This window comes from Capra hircus, chromosome 8 (assembly GCF_001704415.2).
Source record: "Capra hircus breed San Clemente chromosome 8, ASM170441v1, whole genome shotgun sequence".
NCBI lineage: Eukaryota > Metazoa > Chordata > Mammalia > Artiodactyla > Bovidae > Capra > Capra hircus.
In genome coordinates, this window is record NC_030815.1 from 59,798,397 (window position 1) to 59,817,146 (window position 18,750).

The 18,750-nt window shown below is 51.3% G+C and overlaps 2 protein-coding genes across 4 annotated transcripts in view; one reads left to right on the forward strand and one right to left on the reverse strand.

Moving 5' to 3' along the window:
• On the reverse strand, positions 1 to 9,894 carry FAM221B (family with sequence similarity 221 member B). 2 transcript variants are annotated; one of them, XM_013966030.2, is made up of 8 exons: positions 9,806 to 9,888; positions 8,342 to 8,761; positions 5,672 to 6,314; positions 5,380 to 5,523; positions 1,088 to 1,198; positions 761 to 958; positions 451 to 570; positions 1 to 307 (listed from the first exon to the last, which is right to left on the reverse strand). In XM_013966030.2, exons 3-8 carry the CDS (start codon positions 6,312 to 6,314, stop codon positions 126 to 128), a joined length of 1,398 nt encoding a protein of 465 aa, XP_013821484.1. In that variant the 5' UTR covers positions 8,342 to 8,761; positions 9,806 to 9,888; the 3' UTR covers positions 1 to 125. The 2 variants fall into 2 exon arrangements, with proteins under 2 accessions (XP_013821484.1, XP_013821485.1); XM_013966031.2 differs by having other exon boundaries at positions 2 to 95; positions 8,342 to 8,918; positions 9,806 to 9,894.
• TMEM8B (transmembrane protein 8B) overlaps positions 8,928 to 18,750 on the forward strand; it is a 24,743-nt gene continuing 14,920 nt past the window's right edge. For both annotated transcript variants that reach the window (XM_018052158.1, XM_018052157.1), the window contains exons 1-3: positions 8,928 to 9,900; positions 14,206 to 14,395; positions 14,761 to 14,968. In XM_018052158.1, coding sequence (XP_017907647.1) covers positions 8,964 to 9,900; positions 14,206 to 14,395; positions 14,761 to 14,968 — 1,335 coding nt within the window. In that variant the 5' untranslated portion in view covers positions 8,928 to 8,963. The remainder of the gene's footprint in view (positions 9,901 to 14,205; positions 14,396 to 14,760; positions 14,969 to 18,750) is intronic.

The following is an 18,750-nucleotide window of genomic DNA, read 5'->3' on the forward strand; positions in this document are numbered from 1 at the left end:
CATACAGAGTCAGTCAGATTCCAGTGGTTTTCTCTTTATTGCTGATCTGGGCCAAGCTCACAGAGGCCTGCACCAGGTGTTGACAGTGTCTGTCCCTGGAGAAGGGAAGAGCAGAGGTGAAAAGGTCAGATATGGGGCTTAGATGGAAGGCCAGGCTGGACGTCACGTGGGCTAGGGAGCCCTGGGGGACTAGGGTAAGAGCTGGGATGGCCAGAGAGCCCTTGCTTCTGGAGGGCCTCGAAGTCAGAGTTGTTGATGATGGCTTCTCGGAGGGTAGGCATCTCTGCAAAAGGCACATAGTCTGCTCCTGGGGGTATAAATCAGTGCGGGTGTGGGCTGCAGGAAGGAGGGGCAAAGTAGTCCTGGGTGGGATGGCTGAGGGCAGGAGTGCCTTCAGCTTGGCTGATTATAGACTCTTGAGTGGGCCCTGATCCCAGGTTGCCCTCTCACCGTGTGGCCTCCCTCCTCGCCGCCGGGTCTCCTCAGTCTCAAAGAAAGTCTCATGTTCCTCCCAGCGCCGGTCACAGGCCGCACAGAGGAAATTAGACTCAAAGCAGCTGCAGCAACAGCCTAAGACAAGGGGGCAGCAAGGAGAGTGCAGGGAATTGGGACTTCCCCAGGGGCTGACCACATCCTCACACCTTCCTCACCAACTGCATGCCCAAGTCTCTCCTCCCAGCTCCCCATCTGCATCCCCAAACTACTTGCAGCCTATCCCAACCCATGCCCACCCCTGCACTCTCCTTGCTTAAGAAGGTACCTTTGACCCTGCAGGAATGGGACCCGGTAGCTGTGTGGTCTTCATGGCTGTGTTTGCAGCGACATTGGGCCCTCCAAGCCCTGGGGTCAAAAGTGGCCCGTCTCTTGAGCCAGAACTCACCCACCTCCTCTGGGCGTGATGGGATGAAGCAGAACATGAGGCAGCGGCACTGGCCCATGTTGCAGGGCACGGATATGTCTGTGAAGAGGGTTAGACCAGCACCTGACTAGGCTTGGCCTTCCCATGTCAACCTCTCCCCAAAACCAACACACACACACGTGCGCTCACACATCTCAACACATGACAGAAGACAGTTACCCCCCACACCTGAGATGATCTGGTGCTCTCTCAGCAAGTGTCCACAAAAGCACTTGGACTCATCCCCAATCCGGAAACAGTCCCATAGATAATGGGGGCAGCGCCAGCCAATATAGAGACCTGGGTATGGAAGGATTGAGTAATAAGGGAAAGTAACAGGGAAAAATAGCCTAAGCTCCCCGCGAAGTGTTCTTTCCGCTCCCTCCATATGTGTCTGTCGCCACCCACACATCCTCCTCCCTGCCCCTTTAGACTTTTTCTTCAAGGTTTTTTCATCACCTCGTGAGTGTCTTCAGAGCCCGTCCCACCCGAGGATTCACTCCACCTGTGTCGGCCTGTCAGAGGGGACTGAAGACAGCCTTCATTTCTGAGCAGGAAGATTATTATAAATGAGCTTCTGTGTGATGATGCACATGTATCTTGGTGTGTTCTCTGTGACTGTGGGATTCTCATCTCCTCCCCTCCCAACGCTGAGCCCACCTTTGCTTGGTTTCCTTGAAGTGTCTAAGGTGATGGCAAAGGAAGATGGTGGGCCAGGTGCAGAATAGGTGGTGGAGATTGGCTCCTAAGGAGCGTAGTGGTGAAGGGACCTGAAGAGGAGGAGGTGGGGCAGCCCCAGTGCCACAAGGAAGGAGGCAGGCTTCCCTCACTTCTTCAGGCTGGCACTGTCATATGTCCCTTCCACATTCCTGAGGTTACTGAACTAATGCCTTCTGTGAACTTGAGAAGGGCTGTCTATGGTTCCCCAAGGTTCAGGAGAAAAGGGGAGGCCAGAAGTCATGAGTGGGGTGAAGAGCAAAAATAGAGGCTTGTGAGGCTAAGAAACGAGGCATGGGAAGGAAGATGAGCCTAAGCTGTATCCCTGAGAGCAGGCACCGGCCAGAGGTTGCTGCCCTTGAGATGAGAAACTGTCTGGCTTCACAATTAGTCTCACCACAAGGCAAGGGTGGTGCTGAGTAAATGTGGGAGGAGATCCAGAGCATTTCCCACTCAGGTTTTCTCATCCTTTGTGAGAGCTGAAAGTATCCCAACTTGAAGTCAACAATCCTGGGTCACCCTCCCAAAACCCCAGGAGTGGGGCCTTCAGCTCTGGGACTCGTAATCCTATTTAAAAGCTCCAGTGAACTGTCATCTCCATCTATAAGTTGTCTTCCCCTTCTGTCTAGGAGTCCCTCTCCTCCTGCCTTCCATGACTCTTGTGCTACTCTTGTCACAGCACTGTGCATTCTAGTGGACTGTTCACTTGTATTCTCCTTCGACTGTGAGTTCCTCTAAGGAAGCGTCAGTCTTTTCATCGCTGTTTTCAGTCCTCACATAGGGCCTGGTACAAAATAGGTGCTCAGAGAACATAGAAGCTTGATTGAATAAGCGATTGAGCAACTTTCTTTAGGAGGGAAGAGAGACCCAGTATTCCAGGTAAAGCCCTGAAGTTCCATAAGGAGAATGAGAAAGAGTCAAGTGTCCTCTGCTCTTTGACTCTGGCCAGGACCACAATCCACAATTCTGTGCCTGTCAAACTAGGTTTTCTTGTCTTACCCATGGTCTCTTAGGATCTGGAGCCTGTCCAGATGTGGCTTTTGGCTTTGATGCTTCTGACTTACACTGCCAGTCCGTTGTATTAGTGCCCCATCACACCAGGGAAGCTTGGTTGAAAAGGGGTAGAGTTTAGACCGAGTCACAATGGGGTTGGGTGGAGGCTGGGATTCCACTGGAGGAATTCTGAACTCTGTTTAGAATAGCAGGATCCAGTGCATGAACAGGTGAGGTGCCGAGTTGAACTAGGGTTCAGTTCAGTTCAGTCGCTCAGTCGTGTCCGACTCTTTGTGACCCCATGAATTGCAGCACACCAGGCCTCCCTGTCTATCACCAACTCCTGGAGTTCACTCAAACTCATGTCCATCGAGTCAGTGATGCCATCCAGCTATCTCATCCTCTGTCGTCCCCTTCTCCTCCTGCCCCCAATCCCTCCCTGCATCAGAGTCTTTTCCAATGAGTCAACTCTTCGCATGAGGTGGCCAAAGTACTGGAGTTTCAGCTTTAGCATCATTCCTTCCAAAGAAATCCCAGGGCTGATCTCTTTCAGAATGGACTGGTTGGATCTCCTTGCAGTCCAAGGGACTCTCAAGAGTCTTCTCTAACACCACAGTTCAAAAGCAACAATTCTTTGGCACTCAGCTTTCTGCACAGTCCAACTCTCACATCCATACATGACCACTGGAGAAACCATAGCCTTGACTAGACGGATCTTTGTTGGCAAAGTAATGTCTCTGCTTTTCAATATGCTATCTAGGTTGGTCATAACTTTCCTTCCAAGGAGTAAGTGTCTTTTAATTTCATGGCTGCAGTCACCATCTGCAGTGATTTTGGAGCCCCCAGAAAATAAAGTCTGACACTGTTTCCACTGTTTCCCCATCTATTTCCCATGAAGTGATGGGACCAGATGCCATGATCTTCGTTTTCTGAATGTTGAGCTTTAAGCCAACTTTTTCACTCTCCTCTTTCACTTTAATCAAGAGGCTTTTTAGTTCCTCTTCACTTTCTGCCATAAGGGTGGTGTCATCTACATATCTGAGGTTATTGATATTTCTCCTGGCAATCTTGATTCCAGCTTGTGCTTCTTCCAGTCCAGCGTTTCTCATGATGTACTCTGCATAGAAGTTAAATAAGCAGGGTGACAATATACAGCCTTGACGTATTCCTTTTGCTATTTGGAACCAGTCTGTTGTTCCATGTCCAGTTCTAACTGTTGCTTCCTGACCTGCATATAGGTTTCTCAAGAGGCAGGTCAGATGGTCTGGTATTCCCATCTCTTTCAGAGCTTTCCACAGTTTATTGTGATCCACACAGTCAAAGGCTTTGGCATAGTCAATAAAGCAGAAACAGATGTTTTTCTGGAACTCTCTTGCTTTTTCGATGATCCAGTGGATGTTGGCAATTTGATCTCTGGTTCCTCTGCCTTTTCTAAAACCACCTTGAACATCTGGAAGTTCACAGTTCACATATTGCTGAAGCCTGGCTTGGAGAATTTTGAGCATTACTTTACTAACGTGTGAGATGAGTGCAATTGTGCAGTGCCCCATAGTTCAAGGCCTTGCCTGAGGGCCTGAGAGAGTCAAGTTCAAGCACTGTTGTCAGAGTCATTGCTCATCTTTCAGATGAAGAAGACTGAAGTTTGAGCTAGAGGAATGGCAATTATACCTCAGACTCTATAATCCCCTTAATGTGGGACAATACAGAGTGGGCTGTGCATTCCAGAGTAGGGCCTTCTACTCTGCCTTGATTCCAAACCCTCTTCCTGTTATAATTGGACGAGGACTGGGGAGGAGACATTAGTGGGGATGCCATTTTGACTGCATAATACATTCATTTCCATGATCACACAGTCTCATTTGCATGATAACATCTCTTATGGTTAGAACATAACTCTATTCCCATCATTAGGGAAATAAACCGCCTCCCCCCAAATGCAGTGATACCTATTGAATTCAGTCTCGAAATCCCAGAATCCTCATAACAGGTCAGGTGACCTTCTTACCGAATTCCTACAGACGTGAAGTTCAGTGAAACAGATGCACGTGCTCATACACAGAATGGTGAGTGCTCACACGGTTCATATGCACACCCTTTAGATACAGAGATAGTGAAGCCCGGCATGCCATTAACAGGACTGTCTAGAATACTACTTCTGGGCTGAGACTTGGAGTTGATGGGACTAGAAGACATGGTTCTCTTTGGTGAGGAGACTTAGAGCTTTGGATTTTCAGGTGATCATGGGTCTGGCATGCAGGGATCACAGCCTTTTTTTTTTTTTTTAACTTCTAGTTGCACCATGTGGTGGGATCCTTGTTCCCCCACATCAGTGTCAGGGGTCAAACCTGTGCCCCCTGCAGTGGAAGTGCAGAGTCTTAACCACTGGACTGCCAGGGAAGTCCCCATGACAGCCTTTTAATACATTTCCACCAAGGGGACTAAGGCCTTTTGCCTTGCTAGAGCAACAAGTCCCCTGGAAACTGTCCAGGGTCCTGCGCCATCTCTGCTTTAGGATCTGTTTGGTGCAGGTTACCTGAGCCCTAGTTCAGCTACCTGTTCCTGCTTGGCTTTATATGAATATCCTCACTTTTTGTCTGCATCCACCCTCATCTACTTTGGCCTACCCATTTGCTCCCCTCCCAGATTCCAGGAATGTGGTGGTGCCGTTTTCCACAAGGGCTATCCACTGAAGGAGCAGGTTCCTAGATCCTGTTGGATAGAGGGATGGCCATGGGCCTCTCACAGGCCCCTGAAAGGCTGCCTGGTCTCACCTGTTTGGATGGCATTCAGGGCTGCATCCTTCTCCCATTGGAAAAGATAATTCACTTGCGTACCAAACTTCTCTCTGTGCATTGACTTAGCCATGTCCACCAGGTCTGCCTGTTTAGCAGGGACCACTGGGTGGATGGTGTAACCTGGAGAGGGAAAGGCTGAGTAACTAAGGGGAAGTGAGGAGGCCCCAAATCTAAGAGAAGGGGCCAGGTCACAGAGTAACCCAACCTCCTCCTCCTGAGGCAGGTCAAAGACGATGCTGAGAAAAGGGGAATGAGCAGGAGCAATTACGGCTGACTCCTTTCTTCCCCTTCTTCTTGCCCAGCCGGTGTTCAGGCTGAGCTGCATGAGCATTACTGTCAGCGACATCCATCTCTTTCTCGCCCTCTTCTTCCTCTTCCTTCACTTTTGTAGATGTGTCCAAGTAGACCTGGGATGGAGAGCCTGAAAGGGAGTGCTTTGGAAAGACTTCAAGTTCAGAGGCGTGGATGGACCTCTTTGCCCATGAGCTCTCGCTGGAGGAAGACTCAGAGAAATCTTCCTTTGGATTATGAGGGGAGGCATGGTTTAGTGACGAAGTCTGAAAAGCAAGTTGTTGATCTAGGACTTTGGGGATGTGGGTTGCCAACTGGGTCTCAGGGGTAAGGGTCTCCAAAGGGACCTCAGAGGCAGAGTGTTCCAAAGGGGTGGTAGAGGTGGAAGGCTCTACAGGGGCTTCAGAGGTGTGGATGTCTAAAGGGGTCTGGGAAGTGGAGGGCAACACAGGAGATTCAGGTGCAAGGGACTCTAACAGGGTTTCAGAGAGGGCAGGCTCTAAGGGGCTTTCAGGGATAGGGGGCTCCTGTGAGTCCTCAGGAGAGGGGTCCTTTGAAGAAAGGCTCTCTTCTGCATCCAAGGTGGTAGGAGGCTCTTCTGTGACCTTGTCTGCTTCCATCTAGTGGTAGAACAGGGTACATGTTTCATTAGGTTAGGATTAGAGGGTCTGCAAGGCAGGATTCTGGAGAAGGCAATGGCACCCCACTCCAGTACTCTTGCCTGGCAAATCCCATGGACGGAGGAGCCTGGTAGGCTGCAGTCCATGGGGTCGCTAAGAGTCGGACACAACTGAGCGACTTCCCTTTCACTTTTCACTTTCCTGCATTGGAGAAGGAAATGGCAACCCACTCCAGTGTTCTTGCCTGGAGAATCCCAGGGACAAGGGAGCCTGGTGGGCTGCCGTCTGTGGGGTCACACAGAGTCGGACACGACTGAAGTGACTTAGCAGCAGCAGCAAGGCAGGATTCACAGGGGGCTATGGAATTAAGATAAAGTTTTTAGTGCACCTGAGATATGACTTGGGGGAAGCCAGATGAGCTCTGGGCCAGGGCTTGGTGCTAGGAGGTTCACCCACGTGCCTAGACCCAAACTGCATACTGAAAGTCTGAAGCAGTCAGAATCCCATCAGTAGATGGTAGCAGAGAAGGGATCCTGAACATAGCATCTTGGCTAGTAGTTTAGGACCATAGAGGTCAGGCTGTGAAGTTCTAGAGACTGGGAAGACCAAGGCAAAGTGGAGGTTTGCTCCCAAGAGTGCAGAAGGGTGCAGTGACCACAGCCAAGTCTTGTCTAAGGACCCCTCCCTGCCCTTGGTAATGTCATTCATGTTCAGTGCTTCAGCTACTTCCAGTTGTATGTTGATGACCCCTAAATCCGTATTTCCAGCTCAGACCCTGAACTTCGCAGTCATACCCAACTGTCTGCTAAACATTGCTAAATTGATGTCCCACAGGTCATCAAAACTGAATTATCGTGGTCTTCTTTCCTCTCAGCCAACATCTTAGAATGGGCACCAAAGACTATCTTTCCTATCTTCTAAATATCCCACAAGTCCATTCTCTCCTCTCCTTTCCCTCCAATTTTGTTCAAATTCTCATTATTTTCTACCTGGATTATGCAATACCCTTGCTCCTCTGCTGCCTTCCCTAGCATATTAATCCAATCGTCCATTCTTTCATTGATTTATGTAACTTATGCTTTTAAAGAGCCTAATCTTAACACTTTTACTCAGGCACTGGACTCAGCTGAAAGAATCTGAAAAGGAGACCAGTTAACCAAAATGACAATACAAATGAGTTGGTGTTGTCCTGGGGTAAGCCCAGGATGCTGTGGGGACTGGGGTGTGCCTAATTTATCTTGGAAGGATGTCCAAACGGGGTCATGCATGCTAAGTCACTTCAGTTGTGTCTGACTCTGTGTGACCCTACAGACTGCCAGGCTCCTCTGTCTATGGGATTCTTCAGACAAGAATACTGGAGTGGGTTGCCATGCCCTCCTCCAGGGGATCTTCCCAACCCAGGGATCGAACCCACGTCTCCCATGTCTACCTGCATCGGCAAGTGGGTTCTTTTCCACTAGCATCACCTGGGAAGCCCAGGTACAAAGGGTGTCAGTCCTTCTTAATGACCCAGGTGTGAGACCTTTCTGAAATGGCATTCCTTTGCCTAAAAGCAATCAAGTGACTCAGCCTAAGGATTAGGTCCAAATTTCTTGGCCCTGACATTCAAGGCCTGTCATCATTTGCAGCAATACCTAAGGATTCCATCCTTACCTTCTCCTGCTCTCTACTTTGGTCCATGCTCCCCAAATACTACATTTATCATTTCTTAAACTCATCAGGGCCTTTCCAAAGAGGAAGTTTGTGTCAGAAAGTAGGGGGAGAAGTAGGATGATGGAGAGGAAGATAGTCAGACATTCAGCAAGAGGAGAAAGGGGGCCTGAGGGTGAAGAATCACACAGGATGGGAGGAGCAGAAAGGGGAAAAAGGGGAGGAGGGACCTGAGTGGAGAAAAGTCGGGGAGGGAGAGGATAAGGATGAAAAGCAGAGGATGGGAGGGGGTTGGAGTGAGGTGGGAAGGGACAGGAAGGTATTAGGAGGGAGTGGGATGTGGATTTGGAGGAGGGGCCACGTGAGAGACTACATACCTCTAGGCTTTGTCTCGTCTGTTACAAGTCTTTAGGTCAGGGTCTTGTCTGAAGCGGACCGGGAAGGGTTGGCCCCGAGGGAGAGAAGGCGCTTGGTTGTGGACTAGTCCTGACAGCAGGCGTTGTGTGCTGAGGCCTTGCCTACAAGTTACAGCTTGGGGAAGGAACTTGGACACCTGCAGAAATTCGTGAGGGAGTTCGGGCCGGTTCTGAGGAAGTGGGGGAGGGGAAAGGACGAGGCGGTCCAGGGCCGAATGAGGGAGAGGCTTGACTGAAGCCTCTGGAACCCTGTCCCGGAGTGGAGGATCCGTCACCAGGGCAACCGGAACGTTTAGTAGTCTCCGTGGCAACAGCGGTCTGGTCACCTCCTCGGTGAGTGAGGTCTTCTAAGGGGGCTGCGTTGATCCGGAGGGGACACACCTAGAGGGTTCACTTCTTTTAAGGGGGTTTCGCCGGATCTCTGTGAGTGGTTTTTTGCGGGATCTTTCTGAGACTCTGAGAGTCTCTGGGTAGGGTCTGCGGATATCTGTGGGGACGTCCGTGGGTGTCTGGGTTTGTGAAGGTCTCTGTAGGGTTCCTATGAAATGTTTGTGAGTTGGTCAGTGAGGGTTGTGAGGACCTTATGGGGGTGTCTGGACTCGGTGGTTGGGGTGAGAAAGGCGGGGACTCGGGTAGCGGGGACTGGGGCGGAGTCTGTCCTCGAGCCCAGCGGGGGCCAAGTAGGAGACCAATAGAACAGGGCCGGGGGCGGGCTTTAGTGAGAAGGACCAATCGACCTAATCGGAGGGCGGAGCGTCGTACAACGTCAGGCCGAGGCCGCAGCCGCGGGGCCTGGTTATCGCCTGTCCAGCGCAGCCCGGAGTCGCCCAGGCCTGAACTCCTACCCAGTCCCCGGCCTGGCCCCAGCCGGCTCGACTTCGGCCCTAGGCCCGCGAGGACACCGGAGGCCACCCCTGGGGGGTGGGAGCGGAGCCGCGGGTCAGCTCAGCGAGCGCCCGCGCTGGCCTGTCCGGCCCCGCCCCCGCCCCGGGCCATGGCTCAGCCCTTGTCCCGGCCCCTTGTCCTATCCCGTTCTGGGCCTTGGCCCCCGACCCCGCCCTCGCCCCGCTTCCCAAATCGGTTCCAGTTCCCGCCTGGGTCCCAGCGAATGCCCAGATCCAGGTCCCAGCTCAGGCCCCCCCTCCAGTCCCTGACCTGGGCCCCATCCCAGCCCCAGCCCCTGTTTCACCTCTTTTCCCAAATCCCAGCCCGGCCCCTGTGCCAGCCCCATTTTCAAAATTTGCTTAAGCCCGGGGCCCAACGCCTGCCCTTGTTCCAGTCCCCATCACAGCCCCTCCTTCCATCACACCCGCTACCTTTGCATAAGTCCCTGTGTCCAGCCCAGCCCAACTCTTTATCCCCGTCTGTGCCCTCATCTCTGTGTTTACCCAAGTCTCTCCCACTGCCCACCCCTCTCTCTCATACCCTGCCCCTCTGCCAGCCTCGACTCAGGTCTGGGCTCCAGCTGCCGTCAGCCTTACTGCTGCTGTTGCTGTTGTCTGTCCTTGGCCCAGGGGCTGGTGAGTGCAGAGCAGGAAAGAATGAGGCAGGGATGGGGTTCTGGCAGGGAGGGGTGGACTGGAGGGATTCAAGAGAGGTGGGACGTTGGCAACCAGATGGCTGGGGAAGAAGCAGAGAGAAATAGGGAGGAGGAGAGAAGACTTACATAACTGAGCGGAATTGGCAGGGTCAGAAGAGCGGCAGCTGTGGGCTTGAGCTCAGCAGGTGGCTGACAGAGACTGCACGGTTTTCTTTATGAGGGTCTATCTGGACTCCACTTTGACTCTTTTCCAAGGAAGTCTTTAGTGCTTTGTACCGGCTTGTGAAGTTTGATGGGGGTGAGAGTCCCCCACCAGAGAACTTCTAGTCAAGTGTGGGAGGATCTGGCCTAAATCTTGGATGTACTGGGCATACACTGAAGCAGGGCTAAGAAAGCAGTTTGGAAAACAACGTGTAGCAAACAGATGGCCATGGGTTAGCTGCCATTATAATGAGTTTTCTTCTTGTAGTGAAATTCGTTCCAAATAGTTTGATTTTCTTAGGAATTATGTCTGACACTTTTAGAGCAGGGTTGAAACTTGGACTCTATTTACAGATGGGGAAACTGAGGCACAGCAAGGGATCAATTGGCCTGAGGTCATACATGTTGTCAGTGACAGTCTGGGGCTAGAAAACAGCTTCCTGATTCCGACCCTATCCTAGTGTTGTTTTTTACTGTAATATATGCCCAATAGGAAAACAGATCCAAGTGCAGAAAGGCTCCAGGCACAACCTGTCCTCTCCCCTGTCTGCCCACAAGGGGGCTTCATCCACAAACTTTCCTCCTCCGCCAGTTGTCAGCCCAGGGCCACCATCTAGTAAGGAAGTGACTGGGACAGGAGAAGGAGATAACCAGTTTCCTAATGGGTGGAAGGTGGGTAGGGGAGGGGGTCCCGGCTGTAGGACATGGGCCATAAGGATGGCCCCATGATAAAGAATTTTCATGGCCCTAGCCCCCAGCTGTCTCTGGTGGGTAGCACTCTGGAGGGGATGTGGGGGTGCCTGAGGAAGTCTTTGGCAAAAACATCTAGCAGAGCAGCTGGAGGTAGCAGGCTGCATTCAGAGTATAATCTCGAGGAGACCAATGCACGCCAAAGGTCACTGCTCCTGCAGAAGTGCGAGCTCTGTGTAGATTCTCACGGGTATCTGGGTGCTTATGTGTCTGTGCATGTACCTGTGGGATCTGTGGGAATGCTGGGCATGTGTAGTGTGTACACGCTTGTGTGTTGGTAAGCACAGGCATATGTATGTTGTGTGGTGTGAGCTTGTGTGTCCTTAGTGTCTGTGTTATTGTGTGAGGGAGAGGTACGTGTTGTGGCCCATGCATGTTCCTCTTCAGCTCTTCTTGCTCCTCCTACAGACAGATCACCAAAGTATCACTTCCAAGTGGATAGCTCCTTGGTCAGAGGCAATGTTGGGTGCCTCCCGCAATATATATAAATAATCCATCTGTCCCTAGCCAGATTCCTTGAAGGGCTCAGTGCTGGTAACTGCTCAGGGTTGATTACTGCTGCTGGCAGAGCGGGCACTCAGCCGAGACAAAAGCCAAGTCAGTTTTTCAGTTTGGCTGAGGGGGAGTCCACTCTGTTGAGCCCAGTTCCTAGTTTCTATCCCTGCCGCTCTAGGTTCTTTGTTCATGAGCCATTAGGAGAGGAAGGTGATTATCAGTCACTGAGCTATAGAAAGTTGAAAGATGTGGATTAAAACATGACTGCCCAGAAGCAGGTTCAAGTGCTTCGGGAGGATTGTAATGAGGCTGAGAAAGAGCACTGACAGGCCACACAGCAGGCAAGGCCACCCTGAGTACAGTTAATGGTCACTGGCCTGCAGGGCTGCTCTGTGACCTGGTGACGGGGAGAGGTTTCCTTGAGGAGGGACCGGCAGTGTCACGGGACTGTGATGGCACTGTCAGTCTCTGCACACCCTTGGATCTTTTCCTTGGACTTGTCTGACTGCAGTTGCATAACCCAGGCATGCCCTGCCATTACAGCAAATGACCTTTTTGTTCTACTGAGTGCTGTCACTAGCAGGGCCAGCCTGAGCCCACGGGTGTGTGTCTGTGTGTGTTTCAGGTGGTGATGGAAAATCACCCTAGCCTCATTTAGAAGTGCTGGTGCATCCAGGACAGGTTTATCTGAGCTTGGTGAGGGCCTTCCTCCTGCTTCCTCTGGGACACAGAGCTGTAGGCCTAGTGACACCCCAAACCAAACCCTGCAGTGAACAGGGCTCTAGGTGCTTTCTCAAACATCTGCCCTCAGAACTTCTCGTTTCCTCCTAGCATCCCCAGGTGCTTTTTACTCCCCTTTCCCACCAGCCTATTTTGTGACCTCTGTAGGCCCTAGCCACTTGTGGGTGGCTTAACTAGTTCCTCAGTTTTGCAGGCCATGCCATTGTTCCTTTAATCACAGGGCTCTTTGTGGATTTCTGTCCATTATTTCCTAAAGGTCACTAGCTACTTTCACCATCAACTCTCTGAGAACCTGCGCTGGGGGGCCTGGCCACCATTTTTTCTAACATTGGCAATGGCCCATCCAATGACCTATCCCTGGTACCAGCCTTGAGAAGGAGAAGGAGGAGCCCTTTCCTAATCCCAGCAGGGGGTGCTCAGTACTCTGCTTTCCTGTAATAATAGTATCCAGGCTATTCATCTCTTGGCTTTCTGCCTCACCGTTGTCACTGCCAGGGCTCTTAGGAAACCTTTCTTCCCCATCACTTGTTTCATTTCCCTTCATCCCTTTTGAATACATCACTGCTGCTCTATGAGCCTCTTCGGTTCCTGGGCAGTGCTCAGCTTGCAAGGTGGCAGGTCTTTCTTGCTGACAGTTGAGAGCGATTATGTGATCTGAACTGCGATTATGTGATCTGAGCCTTGTGTGTGACTGCGACTTTTGAAGAGCATAGGCCCATCTAGGGCCAGTGACCTCCACCTACAGAGGACGGCTCTCTGCAGGGTGACTTGAGGTTGTTGAAATTCAGTAGGGCCAACCTTGACCCATGCTCCCTCCATCAGCAGCTTGCCTTTCCAGATGCTTTTTTCTCTGTTATTTCACATGCCTCATTTTGGAGTTATATCTCCCATCTCCAGAGGGAGAGACCGTCAGCATAGGCAAGGCCCGTGGGTATTTCCTCCGTGGCTGAAAAATCCACTTCAGGGTCTCCCTCACCCACTGCCCTTACTCCTGTTCTGAAGCTGCTAAAGTCCCCGACCTTTTCATCTGTCCTGAGGGCATCCTTCTGGGCTTCGCTGGAGCTGGTGTTCAGTCTGCAGAGCAGTCAGATTCCCCAGAACTTTTTGTCCTTTGGGGCCCTTTTTGTCCTTTTGGACCCTTTTCTGTCCAGCTGAGCCACTGGGTTCTTTTCACTGTGATACCAGCCCTAGTGCCTGTTTGTTTGCCTGGCAGTTGCTTACACCAGACTGTCCTGCTCACCTGTTGCACTCTGCTCCTAACGGCCATGATCAAGTATCTAGGCATTTCAGCTATGAGGACCACATCCTCCCCACCTCTCACCCCTGGCTTTGCTGGATATGACTATTCCCAAGCAGTTTGAGATTCTACTGTCTCACCACCTGACTGCTTCCCTGGGCCTCCCTCTGGGAAGCATCTCTAGCCCCGCCTTCTGAATCCTGGAGGCCCTGCTGTCCTCTCCTTTACTCCTCTGCCGGGGCTCTCGTGTGGCCTGCCAGCTCCTGTCCTTGCCTCTGCCACCCAAGCAGGCCCCTTGCAGCCTCACCACACTTCCCCTCCCCACTGCTGCCCTGAGCCAGTGTACAGACAGCTCTTGTGAAGCTTCTGAGAATTTTTATTGCTCCTGACCACAGGGGAACAGAAAGGGGAAGAAAATAAACAAGGAAGTTTCACAGTCCCATGCCGACTCCCAAGCCCACAGGTGGAGTTCCAGGCTGCTCAGTAGCCTGGGAACCCACGCCACTGTGTGCACGCACATGCACGTGCATAACGCACGTACTCATGCCCACCATCCACACCTGTTTTGTTAGGCTTGGTAAGAGGAGAACAATGGCTTCTAAGTGAGGGGCAACCGTGGGGATTATAAGAAGGGTTCTGGTTTTGGATTGAGACAGATCAAGGTTTGAGCCTCAGTTTCCTTACCTGTAAAGAAAGGTCATTTCCCCCAAGGTCAGTGTAAGGGTTAAAGCAGACAATGGCAAGGGCAGCACAAGACCCAGTTTGTTGAGTGGGTGCTGTGGGGTTGCAGCCTGGTGGGCCTGGGGGTGGCTGGGAACGGCCTGTCCTACTTTGCTCCTTTCTCTACCGTCTGCTCCCCAGGAGGCCTCTTCCTGACTGACTACTCCACCTGCTCACCCCGCAAGCTGAGTCCCTTCCGCTCCTTTGCCAGCACCGAGCTCTTCCACTTCCATGTGCCTGAAGACACGTTCCTGGCCGTGTGGAATCTCATCATCTTCAAAGAGCAGGGAGGAACCTTTGGGGACCACTGCCCAGACCAAAGTGTGACCGTGTGAGTGTCTGAGTTAACCTCCTGACCCTGTGCCAACCCCAGGCCACTCTCCATACTAAAATGAGACCTATGAGTACCTAAGCTGCCCTCCCGACCCCTGGCCTTTGTCCGGATTGAAGTGTGACTGGCTGAAGGCCAAGACCTCTGTCTCTGAACCATTCCTGAGTTCTGTATGACTACATGAATGCTCAAGCTGATCTTTTTCTCCTTATGTCTGACCCCTGACCTGGAAACATTTTATTGTGTGGGTCAGTAGAGGGAATCCATTTGTTTCACTGGCGATGAGTGACATTTCTTTCTTTTCCCCATTTCCCATTTCTTACCCCATTGCCTGCTTTCCCTTTCTCTTCATTCTGGTCCCCCAGGTATTTCCGGTCTGGGGCACCCCCTGTCATCAATCCCCTGCACACACACTTCCCAGGGGACACAGCTGTGCCTGGAGTTTTCTCACTGACTCTCAGCTGGACACTGCCCAACCGCACCTCCGGCATCTTTAATGTCAGCAGCCCCTTACCTGGGGACTGGTTCTTGGCTGCCCACCTTCCCCAGGCCCATGGCCACATCTCTGTCAAGGTGGGTTGATGCTGTCCAGGGCAGGAGGGGCCAGAGCTGCTTCTCCATCTCTGGGCTACTTGGCATTCCAACCTTGTGCCAATGTGGAAAAGAGCCTAAGGGTGGCTGGGGTGGGGCACAGCTAGAGGTCAGCAGGTTACCTGGTGGGCCAGACGCCATAATCTGCAGGAGGCACTTTGGGACCCTTAGGAGACACCGTGGGTCCAGGTAAGCTAGAGGGAAAGTCCAGAGCCTGTCATCAGAAGCCTGGTACTGGGGAGTGGTGTCTCTTCCTATTGGAAGATGCAGGGTTAATCACGGTGGTCAGAAGCCAGCCAGGGACTGGTCAGATGCTGCGGCACAAACCCAAGGCTAGTCTTGTTCTACCTCTTGGTTGGTGATCTACATCTTGGTTGGTAATAGCCCTGCAGAGTCTTGTAGGCTGCAGCCCAGTCATTAGTCCCTCTGGGAGTACATGTTCCTCTTCTATCATAATTTCAGTCCCTACACCTTATGAAGAGGGTAAGAGAACACTCAGTGATAGGCAAGCCCTTGCCTGTTAAGAGGAGGCTTTGGGCAACTGGTGTCCAACCTGACTGTTGCCCTCCTTTCCCCCAAATATCAGTGATTGCATAGATCAGAGCTTCTTAAAGTTCTCCAGTATTGTGGGGTCAAGGTCAGGTTGCTTCTGTGTTCTGGTTTGAAGGGAAGGAAATGCTGCTGAGTTTTCCTGCCACTCTCAGATACTGGGCAGGCTGGCCCTCTTCATCACAGGGAGAGGATTTCTTCCTGTCTGTTAGCAGGAAGGGAGGTTGGGACACGGTGGCCATGTCAGAGTGGGATGGCCAGGTGTGTGGTGCCAGCGGTAACGGCAGAGGACCTAGCACAAGTGTGAGCTGAGCAGGATTTAAAGAACAGGACACAGAACAAGAAAGTGAGTGGGCTTTGGCCTCTGAGAACTGGGAGGAACAGAAATCCCCAGTCAGGTGAGGATTCGACCAGATGTCTCTCTCCAGGGTGAGTTCCTCGAGGACAGGCGCTCTGGACTGTGTCAAACTCCCCTTCCCCTTCCGCTGAGGCCCAGCGTTCAGAGGTGTTATAGTGCTTTTGAATGAGCTGAGAATTGCACAGGGACAAGTGTGCTGGCCCTGCTGTTGCCAGAGATGGGAACTCACGCTGATGGGAACTCAGGCTGAGCCCTCAGGGATAGGTTTTCCTGAGAGTGAAGGACAGGAGAACTTCCTCTCCAGGCCTGGCAGCCCTCTGGGTGAGAACAGGCTGGGAACTTGCCCGGAAGTGGCTCTGGGCTTTAGGTTCTTGACTCCCGTCAGATCCAAGGTCTCTTATATTAGGAGGAATATCTTCTTAAGTCTTTGGCCAAATCCCAGAGAGCTTGTTTGTGATCCCAGCTGTGATCCTTGACTCTCTCTGTGAGACGAGAAAATCCTTCAGGAGCCATGCTGTAATTACCCAACAACCTTTCTGATTAAACCAGAGGAACCTGGCGTCTAGGCCTGGGCTGCGATTATGGGAGCTGAAGCCTGGTTAGGTAAGATCAGAACCAGGTCTGATGTGCCCATGTGCATCTAGATATAGCCAGTGGGGCCTGAGGAGCTTGGTACTGCAAGCCGGAGTCCTAGCCAGGAGAGATCTCTGGGTGTGGTGAGATGAGAGAGAACGGGCACAGTTATACCTTGCCAGGGAGTGGCAGCTGTGAGTGGACCCCATGACAGCTGGAGCTCTCCAGTCAGCCCTGTTTTAGAGGTTGGGGGAAGGGAGGCAAGGATCTTCTTTATGTTTCCTGTAAAAATTTGATTATCTTTTGGAATCTCATATGGGCCTGTAGGATTCTTTTTTTTAAAGTGTATTTTTTAAAAAATTTATTTATTTTGGTTGTGCTGGGTCTTGGCTGCTGCACACGGGCTTTCTCTAGTTGCAATGAGTGGAGGCTACACTTTGTTGCTGTGCGTGGGCCTCTCTCACTGTGGTGGCTTATCTTGCTGCAGAGCACAGACTTCGGTAGTTGTGGCTCTTGGGCTCAGTAGTTGTGCACAGGATTAGTTGCTCTGAGGCATGTGGACCAGATTGAACCCATGTCCTCTGCATTGGCAGGTGGATTCTTATCCATTGGACCACCAGGGAAGTCCTGGGCCTGTAAGGATTCTTAAGTTCTCTGGTTAATTCTCTAGAAGCAAGCCTATTGGAGGGTTGTCCAGGGCATTCCTCTAGAGCTCCAACTTCTCGCCTTGCTTCCTCCTCGTCCCATGGTCCTGACTTCCCATGAGGCTTAGTAACCCCAGGAAATTATGTGGGTTCAGGGATATCCTTGGGTGGGAACTGAAGGGTGCCAGCAATAAGAAGGCAGCAGTGTTCCTCAGCTTTGGGGATGAGCTCCCTTTAGACCTTAGTCTTTGTGCACCGGCTTTATCACTGGCCTTGGGTTGGGTGCTAGAGACACAGATAAATAAGACGTATATTAGTGAGATATGGAAGGCATTTTAAGAGGACAAAGGAAAGGTTTATAACTCAGCTGGGTGGTGTGGTGGAGAGGTGGTTTTAGCTTTTAAGAAACTGTTAGAAAGTGAGATCTGATGTTGAGAAAGCAGGGAAGGGGTCATTCCAGGTGCTGGGAGTAGCATGGGCTGAAGGTGAGAAGGGAGAGCTGAAGTGGTTCAGTGTGAGGGTGAGTGAGGGAGCTGGAGTGGTGAACAGGGGCCAGATCAGGAAGGGTCTAGAAGTTAGAGCTTTATCCTGAGAGCGATAGGGAGCCTTAACATGTTGTAAAAGGAAGGTGACTTATCTGGCCCAGGCCACTCTCCTGGGCTCTGGTCCCACACTTCTGCGTCCCTTTGTGTGTGTTAGTTTTACTTTGTTACTGTGTTCCTAGCACCCAACACAGAGCCTGGCACATAGTAGGGGCTTGGCAAACATTTGTTGCCCTTCTGCCATCTTCTCAAACTCATGTTTCTGAAACCGGTATCTATCATTTATCCTTCCTTCCGTCAACCTCTTCTGTCTTAACCTCTGCCTTCCATCTCCTTGCCTGTCTTGTGTTGGAGCATGTATTCATCCTGTGGTGTCCAGCTGCTAGTCTGTCCTGAAAGGCTGGCCTTTGGGTTTTGGGTAACATCTGGCATCCAAGTGCCTTATTAGGAGAAGTTCTCCAAATGCCTGGGGCACAGTTCTCCTTGAATGCTTCCTCTTCCCAGCTCCAAGATTTGAAAGCAAGTGAAAGCAGACAAAATAGTGAAAACAACCATAAGGAAAAGAAAGGAGCAGATTCAGTTGACTCAACCAGCTCGGACTTAAGTGTGGCTCACTCAGCCTCTCAACTGAAGGGGTTCAGATCTGCGAACCGTCTTCCTTCTGCTCTTCCTCCTCCTTCTAAATTATTTTGTTTGTATTTCAAATAGGTAATATATGCACCTGGTACAACTTTCAAAAGGTACAAAAGGCATACAGTGAAAAGTAAGTCTTCCTCTTCCCTTCATCCCCTTTCAGTCCCCATGTTCTCTCTCCAGAGTTAACTAGTAACTAGCTGTTACCTAGTACCTCTTTCCTCTTGAAATATTTTCTCCTCTTGTCCTTTGTGACTTTACAGAACCGTCCTGGTCTTCTTCCTGCCCACCACTCCCTCCTCTGTCTCCCTTCCTATCTTCTCCTCTGCTTGATCTGTTTGTGTTGTGGTACCCAAAGCTTGGTCCTGGGATAACTCCTTTTTATTTCTCCATTCTCTTACTAAGTGTCTCCAGCACAGTCGTTTTAAATACCACCTATAAGTTCATGTCTTCCAAGAGTTTTAA